Consider the following 10,461-nt stretch of genomic DNA (forward strand, 5'->3'; position numbering starts at 1 on the left):
AATAAAACTAATCTTGAGAAAAATGTAATAAGATTTTAATAAACGGCAAAATATTCACAATTCAAGAAATAATTTACATTTTATATGCCATTAATGACTAGTTATCACCATATTTCTACTGCATTTGCATATTTTGACCTATGTTTGGTGGCAAAATTCGTAGATTTTAAGTGCAGTTTGTAATGTGTAAATTACTTTCTTTGTTCACATGACAATATTTTTTGATATATTTTAAATTTTTTTTATGAAAATTAGCATAAATCTTGAGGCATGCTGCTTTATAGGAACTGACAAGACATATGCAAATTTTTAAATCAAATAAAATCTAGCATATTTCTATTATTAATGATTTAGTTAAGCTAGCATAAGAGATAAATAATAAAAAAGGCATTCAAAAACGTAATTATCATACAAAATGCCTCCATTCTAAACTTGTTACATGATAACTAAGTTAATGTGGAATGTCCTTGTCATTGAAAATTTGACCTTGAAACTGCAGGTCATTTTTTGGGGTCAAGGTTATGTTTAAATATTCAAAATGACCAATGCAAAAAACTGAACAATAAATCCTGTGACTATCCCGGAAAATCCTGAGAAGTCTTGAGAATTTGTCCTGAAAAAATCACAGGATTTCCTGATCCTGCCTAAACGTGTAGAAATATATTAACATTATTAAGACTGTAATCCTGGGACATTATATACCGGTACATGTAACGGGGCAAGCACAGGTAGATTTATTCAGCACACACCACCATTTTATCCAGTTGATCATTGTGAAAGGGTATATTTTTCTCTGTATAGAAATGTAAGTTATAATTAGAGAAATATCATACAACTGGTGTAAGATTTTAACATACATTTAGTGTACATGATTTTATAACAATTTATTAAAGTATTTTTTTTAACAATAATGGCATAAGTATATGCTTATCTTAATTGATCAGCTGTCAATTGGACAGCTTTATAATTTGGTAGATGTTTCAGTCCCGATAACCATTTTATTTGGCTTAAACTTGTAGTGTACCTAGAGTGCTAGACAGTAACAAAATTACACAGCTATCAGAAGTTTTTACTAGTCGTAAATTTTAAGAAACAGGTTAAAATCAGTAGGATTTACTTGGAAATATAGTATGTACACGATGCACCGACTACAAACAACTGTGTGATCATCCAGTTACAAAAATTATATCATTATAAAAGCAACTTAAACAAGTATGAGGTAGTTCATAATTTGAATATATACTAGCAATTTTGATAGCACTTCAACCAAAGATATTTGACCAAAAAATGAGCCGCGTCATGACAAAACCAACATAATGGGTTTGCGACCAGCATGGATCCAGACCAGCCTGCGCATCCGCTGTTCGCTGTCAGTTTCTCCACTTGTAATAGAGTTGATAAGCGAACAGCATGGATCCTGATCAGACTGCGCGGATGCGCAGGCTGGTCTGGATCCATGCTGGTCGCAAACCCATTATGTTGGTTTTGTCATGACTTGGCTCAATTTTAAACAAAGTTGTAATATTTGCAGTAACTAATGCCTCAGAAGAAATTACAGTTTTCAGTGTCAAGATCACATGGTGTCGACCTTGTGTATATGTTGGAGTTGCAGTGTAGTTCAAATTCTTCCTCTAAATGATCAGAGAGTGAAGGCAAACTTTTATTACAATACATATTTTTTTCCGCATGACTTGTTTTTAGATTGGACCAGCCCACTTTAGACTGTATATCACTTTCCACAGACTGGTACAAGAATTTACACAGAGGTGCGACAAAATCTTCTATGTTTATACATTTTTCATTTTTATTGACTGTGTTTGCATTCAGCACATCTTGAGATATAAAAGCTGTATCGTCAAAGAATTGTGAGTTGTTATCTACCTTTATTTCAGGCGTTTTAATGTTCAGGTCATCAAGGAACATTTTTGGTGGGTACCCTAACTGACTGGTTACATTTTCAGTCACAGTCTGGATCATTGAGAACCTTGGTGAGGACACTTGTTTAAAAGCAGGTTTAAAAGCAAGCTTTTTAGCGACTGGGAATGGACTGTATCTATCTCCACTATCTTTACCTACCGCCAACATTTTCATAGACTGGTTTGTGGTTTCTTCTTGTCTTTTCTGTTTGAACTTGTTCTGGATTCTGTTGGAGAAATGTTTTTTTATCAAGATTTCAGGGCCCCAATTTTTAAAAGCAAAATTTTTCCAGGTTCTGGGTTCCCCCCTATCTACTGAAAAGGGGTTGTTTAAACTTTCATATGTTGTCCGGACACGAGCCTTAAATCATTTTTTTATCAGTGAACACCTGGGTGTCCCGGGGAGTGTTAAAAATACCGTAAAAAATTCATTTTACTGATGTTGTGTCATAGTCACTTTCAACACTGGGGGCAAAAATCTCAACTTTTTGATTTAAACCGGAAAATTTTCACATTTATACTGTCTAAGTTTTGGTCAGAGTACCCGATCCTTTTAAAAAAAAACTTTGATTTTAAACCTTTTTTTGGGGAAGGCCAAATTGCCCTTTGCCCTGCAGGAGAAACAACCTTGCCCCTTTGCCGGGGGGTTACAAATTCGGGGACCTTGAAAGGGGTTTAACTATGGGTGAACACACCCTTTTGGTTTTCCTGGCAAACAAAAAAGACTTTCCTTTTTTAATAAATTTTTTAACATTTATTTTTCACCCCTTAAAACTGGGGAAATTTTCAAATGGGGTTTTTGAAAAGGGCTTTTTTTTAAATTGTTTTTTGCCCTTCCCAACTAAAAATTTTTTTTTGAAAACCCTTTTCCCTTTTCATATTTTCATTTTCCTTCAAAAATTTTTGAATTAAATTTCCACCCATTTTGTCATTTTCCCAAATTCTCGGGTTTATTTCCTGAAGCCCGGTTTCAGAAATTTGAAATATAAATTTAACGCTTTGGGCCGGGTTTCAGACCCGGGGGGCATTTCTCTCCTAACAAACCCACATTGAGCCGAAGCACACTTGTTTTATCAGTTTCTTTGGTTACAGCAGGGATTTCATAATCCATCGTTCTCTTAATACTGGGTTGAATGATGTGTATTTTTGGTCCAGTGTTACACACTATGTAAGAGTCAAACAGGGAGCAAGTTGATCCTGAATTACAAGATGAACTGTTTGGTCTATCTGAAAAGGCTGCATTCACTTCCCCTGGAAATTTAATAAAATTTATTTATAAAAAACCCCAAAACAACAACAAGCATACTGCATAATTGGGGCAATATTACGTCTGAATGTAAATTTGAGTAATCATAGAAAATCTTTCAATTCAAGACTCTAAGAGTAGAAACCCAATCAAGAAATTTGTCAAATTTGAAAATTGTTTTATCTTAATTATCCTTATGAAACTATATGACCGCCAAGGTGGAGGCATTTTTTGACCCTACATGCATAATTCATAAAACTTTTGTAGAGGTCTACTAGACAATGCTATATGCATAATATAGAGCGCCAGTAAGGCTTAACGGTATAGAAACACACAAATGTATGAGTTTTGTAGTTTAATAATATTGCCTAAAGATTCGGCAATAAATAGAGGATATTGAATGAGGTAAGTTCAATATTGAATAAATTCAGTAATGAACTTACACAAATTTAATATTCTATTTATCACATACCCAAATAAGACCGTTTTAAGTGAAATAAGAGTCATTTTTCATTGACGCGCCTATAGTATAACGCTAACATTTAGCGCGTCTTTACTATATGTTTGTATAACGCTAATGACGTCACGTCAAAATATATGCACGGCCGTGCAATACCATATTTACGGAGTCGCAAAATCGGCACGGGTGTGTGATAAATGGCGTACATGTAAGACAAAGGGGAACAACTCTTTTTCAATAATGTTCTGTATATGTCCGTACCATTCCGTACGCTGACAAACCGTACCTGAATACACTATGGCGCTTACCTTTCTTTCTTTTTGAAATTTAACTTAATAACATATACATAATTATCCTTTTAAGATAAACCAATTAATGAAATATAGTCTTATAATTGAGACACTCTTAATAATCAAACCAATAAACTTTTAACAAAACAACAATACAAACATGGTAACTAAAACATTAATTAAGTATATGTCTATGTAATATAATCATCAAGGTATTTAGGTTGCGCAGTCTTTTTGAATGTAATTCAGTCCCCTCATTAGTATAACTCAAACTCGATATAGCACTGTCAGTAAGACTAAGCGGTGCATCAGTGTCAGGTTCATGTGTTTTGATGCTACATACCAAATATGAAATATCTAAGCTCTGGGCTTTGAAGATTCACACAAGAAGACTTTTGGGTGTTTTCCTATACAAGTGTATATATACATCAAGTCATGCCAGGGCAGGGAAAAAAAACACTTGGGTTTTAGAAAAATCACATTACCCTTTAAATCAGCAGATAAAATATTTTTTAAAAAGGATTTAAAAATTTTCTTTAAAATAAAAATTAACCCTTGCCTTTAAACTTTCTGAACCAAAATTTTTATTTAACTTTGGCCCCCAGTTTTAAAAGGAAAAACCGCTAACAGTATGGAAATACGCCAGACAGTCTGGAATATTTCCAAACCAGTGAGCTGACAGAATTTACATCTTGATTTCGCTAAAAACTGATAATGGACAGTCCCAAAATGGAAGATGGACAAGTCCAATTCAGAAAATAATGAGGTTAGAGGGCGAGTTACCTTCAGTTTCTGACACAACGTGATGAGATGATGTCCCGTTTCCGAGACACGGTTGTGACTCACTATTGTGAAGGGAGAGGTAGGAGGCGAAAGGGTCCTTTGATACCATCAGCTGATTCTGGCTGTCTCCGTTACTCATACTGGTCCCGTTGCTACTGGATACCTAAAGAAAAGAATTCAAGATCACCACATGTGGCGTTAACGCTCAAGTGTAAAGGGTAACAGCTATCAATAACCATTATTAATTAAAAGACGAAAGTAAAACAGGGGCTGACACCAAAAATATAGCTTTAAGAATGATACCGTAAGTTAAACAACTGGACCTTGTCATGATAAGCAAGTGTTCCAAGTTTCATGATGATAACTTCTAAAATGTTTGAATGATGGGCTGTATTTAATTTTATTTTTGCACTACGACAACAACGATGACCCAGCCATCGTAATATCTCAAATTTTTCTTCGGAATAGATGCTCAGCTTCAAACTTTAATATTTCAGTGTCACAAAATTTATCTGTACTAGTTTATATATCTATTAGTCTCTTCTGCAACTCCAAATAATATTCAACCTAAATTTAGGCATTATAAATATTAATAATAGTGGTTATGAATTAAGATAGAATGTATACCTCTATCACTGTCTGAAATGAATCATCAAAGAAACTGTAGTCACTCCTCAGTGGAGAAGTTGGTCCTTCAACTGAAAAAATAAACATAGGATTATCAGGTAACAAGAGAACTACACAATGGGGCAATCCTTAAAAAAATGTTTGTTTGCATTAACCGACCTAGAATTTTCAAGGTGGGTAGGTAGGTCGATTTTTTTTTTTATTGAACTGTACTCCCAAATAAACATGGAATTTAAAAATGCTGGAAAAAATAAATTGATAACTGAATTCTAATTTAATAAGACCTACATTTTATTTCTTCTATTAACCTTTAAAAGAACGAAAACAAAGCACAAGGCATAATTTTCTGATTCAAAAAAAATTTTTTTTTTATCCAGACCATGAAAAAAATTTTTGAGTAGGGGCAAATTTTGTGAGTCGGTCGCGTTACTGCAAACAAACATTTTTTTAAGGATGACCTTGGTCTACATAGCTCACCTCAAGTCTAGTAATAGCTAGAAAGAGATTTTGTTTAAATTATGGATTTGTTTGTTTGTTTAATTGGGTTTTACTTCACACCAAATCAGTATAGGTCATATGGCGATATTCCAGCTTTACTGGTGGAGAAATAACTCAAGTTCCCTTCTATGTATTATTTCAGGCACAAATGGGCACCTAAATTGAACCAGCTATGTTGCGTAAGCTAGCAGGATAGTATAAATCATGGATAACAGATGACTTAGCACAGCTGATATCATGCCATTACAAAGCCTCACAAAGGCCTTATTGATAGGTTAAGAACCATGAGTATTTATTACAAGAGGTTCATTTATAATCATTATTTATACTGAAATTTACATTTCGTTTTATGAATTTGAGCATTATGGACATGAAACAGTTCATAACAGTTTAACCTGTCCTGAAAGACCACCTCTGATTCAAGATAACCCTGCAAATAATGGCCACTTTTGATAACTTTTCAATGATAAAATTGAATACAGTAACCTCTAAATGAAGATTACTTGTCAATAAAGACCACTTTTAGTATATTTATTTCACACTTGGGTGGCCTTTGATCACAGTTTGAATGTATTACTTAATGGGATTTCAGAAGTTAAGCCATATATAAACTCCTAAGTTAAGCCATATATAAACTCCTAAGTTAAGCCATATATAAACTCCTAAGTTAAGCCATATATAAACTCCTCAGTTAAGCCAACAGCACAGAGCTTAGTCTTTGGCGACAATCAATTTTTTTCCTCTTCAAATTATATACAAATTTTCATGTACTGTTTAAGTAACTTTTCTTTTATTTTAATGCAAAATCTGTTGTAACAATAAATACAGAATAGATTACCATTGACAACAGGTGGGTGGGGATCTGCTAGTGTGGACCTTTCATCTTTCGTTTGACAATTCTCATCATTTCTCTGAGATTTTTGCTTCATCTACAAATTTAAAATATTTCCTTTCAAATACATGATGTTTTATTGGCATTCAATCTTTCAACAGTTTTAATTATTTCTTATAAAACATTGTACTTTTATTTTTTTCATATTGATACAATACCATAACTATTTTAGGGGGTGGTAGTAAGCGGATTGCTTATGTTATAAGAACACAACCAGACCTACCCTATTGCTATTTTCCCCCCGAAAACTTACTGTTTTTTTTTATATATTTATTTATTTATTAGCAATAAAAAATGTTTAAACTATTAATTGGTGAAAACTTTTCAGCTATAAATAGCAGACCAGAGTTTACATTGTAAGAGTTTGGCGATCCATATCATCGGTTGTTATGCTGTTAAAATTGGTTGCATTTTCAGCCTGTAGATTAAAATAGTAATCAAATGACCAGATTATGAATGTCACATGACTGATTATGAGATTTTGTAGCCCAGGGCAAAAACAACAATTTTATTTTGAGAAAATAAAACTAGCTTTTTTCCAGTGAACTTTGTGTTAAAGGGGGCAACTCTGTATATGTTTCTGTACACTTTGTGTTGAAGGGAGGCAAGTCTGTATATGTTACTGAACACTTTGTGTTAAAGGGAGGCAACTCTGTATATGTTACTGTACACTTTGTATTAAAGGGAGGCAACTCTGTATACTGTTACTGTAGATTAAAGGCAGGTTGGAATGTGATAAACAGCCCTGAAATAAATAACATCCTTGAGCTAAATTAAGCCCTCCAGGCCATTATTTATTCTGCAGGACAGTTATTACCTTCTGGCCCTACTTTGTCATGTCTTATTATCTAGCTCTTTATACATCTATTAGCTATTGAAAAAAGTCTGTTGTTATTTAAGGGGCTTACTTTTCAATATCAGATTACTATTTTGATCTTTAAAAAAAGCTATCAGAAAAGTGTTATCGGACAGTTGCCACAGCAACTGTTGCATGATAAAATGTTAATCCTATCATAACTGATAAGGTTTAGGAACATTTTGTTTATGTGAATATCAAAAAATATTACCTCTGCAACTGACCGCACATAATCCACTCTGTTGATTATATGACGTTTGCTGAACTTCCTGAAGTATTTCTGTTGAATCTCCTCATCTGTTAATTTCCGTCTGCAACTCCTGAAAAATTCCAAAGATAGCAATTACTGTATAAGTGGATATTTCTGAGTGTCAAAAGTTACAGAATTTAAAATTCCAGACATTTCCCAAATTTGTCAATATTAGCATATCTTGCCAGGGTAGAATTTAATGAGAAAATATATTGGTCGATATATAATATTATGCTAAAGAAAATTTTAGTGATTTTTGTCAATATGGAAATTTGCAAATATTTTTGCATCATTTACTTCACCACATATACAGTAAAAGTCAGTGTTATCATTTAGATAAACATTTATTTGTTATCATTTCAACAACCTAATGTAGCTTAATTAATAGAGGATATTGAATGAGCGTAAGTGCAATAATGTATTTATGACATCTTAGTGTTTGTAAATCTGTAATTTTATGTAAGTCAAATGGTATTTTGTTTCAGTGGTACTAACATCGTAGATTCCAGCTTTATTGGTTAAGAAAGATCTAAGGTGCCCATTTGTGCATTGTTTCACTTGCAGACGTAGAACCACCGATGCTCCACAGGTTACCTGGATAGCTTCTTCACATAAAAGAATCCAGAGTCTGATTCGGGATTAAAGACAACAGCAGTGAGGGGCAAATGGTTTGAAATAAATGACTTTAACCACTTGGTTAATATGTAAATGGTAAATCATGTTGCAAGAAAGAAGCATTATCAGCGTGGTGAAGTTTGCTAGCATCCGATCATTTGCCCCCTTGACACCATATTGCTAATGTATCTCTGCATCTCTAGTCAGTGCAGTTTGCAGCCTTTTTATAGTTACATTATTGCTTTTCATTATCAATATACATCAAGAAGAAAAACAAGATAAATTCATAGCTTTACTTACATGCAACCAAAAATCAAGGTGATGAAAACCAAACCAGTCCCAACACTGACCAACAATATCATCTCCATCATATAAACTATTCCTGTATTTCTGTAAATGTATCTGACAGTGAAGTTATATACATGCAGTCAATGAATTTAAGATTTTGAATTAACTAGTCTGAATTCCAGTTTTGAATTTATTCTACTATATATTTAATTAACTAAATTTTCATAAAATTTTCACTGGCTCGAACTATTTTTCACTGGCCATGGGCCACCAGGCCAGTGCTAAATTTGATGACTGTACCTGCATACACATGTATACATGTATGTATATAATGCACAGTTACACACAATAAAATTATTTAATATTTGCAAAGATAATAAAATTGACAATTGATTTGAAAAGTTTAAAAATACGACCTGTAATTCCTTTCACAAATTTACTTGACTTTAATGTCTGACATTAAAGCTGCATACCTCCAGATGGGCCAAAATATTTCAAGAAAACCTAACTTGGGAAAAATTTAAGATCTAAGATCTTAGGAACAGTAAAGATTCAAGATTCAACAAATGCCTTTCATGTTATATGCATTTATCATTTTGACTGATTTTGCAGTATTTATCACCATATTTCTACTGTTCTACCATGTTCTATGTAAGGAGTAAGGGCTATTTTGGCATTTTCTGACCTGTTTTTAGTAAGTTTCATAAATTTTAAGTACTGTTTGCAATGTGTGAGTGACTTTCTGTGTTTTCTTGACAATATTTTAATTTTCATGAAAATCATATTGGTTCTATCTCTCTACTCACTCATGTTAATTGGTGATTCAATGACACTAACAGACACACGGACAATTATCACAATTTTATAAAATAAAGTTCAAATCATTGGATATTAGAAAACTGGTTAACTTTTTGGTTGTCTTCCAAATATTTTTTTCCTGACCTTACTGCATCATATTATGTAGATTTTATTAAAATCAGATATGTAGATCTGTTATATATGTCGCTGTTAAAATAGAAATTAAAACCTTTGCTGTTAAAATATACAAAAACAAAAATGTAAATCTACATGTACCAGGCTACATGTGCACTCACACTTAATGACACTTAGACAGTTAGATTTTTCCACAAACGATCAAATAACTTCATTGAATCCCTCGTCACAGCTTACAATTTTATCAATTTAATTAAAAGGCTTAATAAATAGGTTTGGTGAAATGTAATTTAACACTATTTACCCGTGCGCATCAATTTGTTCGGCGCACTAAAACGCAAAGCATATAAATCAGCTGTTTTCAATCTTCCCGCAAAAACGTCAAAGGTGAAGGTTGTTTTCATTATTTTCAATGCACGTAAGTTTTAGAGAAAATAATTATTTTCAAAATTAATAGACCTAACTTTGCTGAAAATAAATGTCAGTTCTTTAAAATGAAATTAGGTTATGAGTATTTTATATATGTTCGGTTGTGCAATATAAAAATAAATATCTGTTGTGCATTGCGTGGGTCAATAAGTAGCTCAAACAAGGGCTAGGAGAATTGAGAGAATTGTTGACTCTGCATAAAGTTTGATTCCCTGTCATTTGGATGAAATAATCTAATCTTAATAAACTGTTTCTGGTTGTTTCGATATCATTTATGTTGCTGTTTCATTTAGATTTCAAGGTTGGTTATGTAACATGTGTACTTTGTCACGTTTGTGCATGGTCAATCAAGCACTATGTTAATTACAATGGACTATA

At 33.0% G+C, this 10,461-nt stretch overlaps 1 protein-coding gene across 1 annotated transcript; it reads right to left on the reverse strand.

The window, feature by feature from the left end:
- Positions 1-1,542: 1,542 nt before the first annotated feature.
- Positions 1,543-10,067, reverse strand: LOC132723564 (uncharacterized). The gene is made up of 8 exons (XM_060708305.1): positions 9,959-10,067; positions 8,734-8,823; positions 7,780-7,888; positions 6,659-6,749; positions 5,323-5,393; positions 4,696-4,858; positions 2,957-3,167; positions 1,543-2,143 (listed from the first exon to the last, which is right to left on the reverse strand). Exons 2-8 carry the CDS (start codon positions 8,802-8,804, stop codon positions 1,543-1,545), a joined length of 1,317 nt encoding a protein of 438 aa, XP_060564288.1. The 5' UTR covers positions 8,805-8,823; positions 9,959-10,067.
- Between the last annotated feature and the right edge of the window lie 394 nt (positions 10,068-10,461).

Source organism: Ruditapes philippinarum, unplaced genomic scaffold, assembly GCF_026571515.1.
Source record: "Ruditapes philippinarum isolate M1 unplaced genomic scaffold, ASM2657151v2 ctg588_1_1_1_1, whole genome shotgun sequence".
Lineage (NCBI taxonomy): Eukaryota > Metazoa > Mollusca > Bivalvia > Venerida > Veneridae > Ruditapes > Ruditapes philippinarum.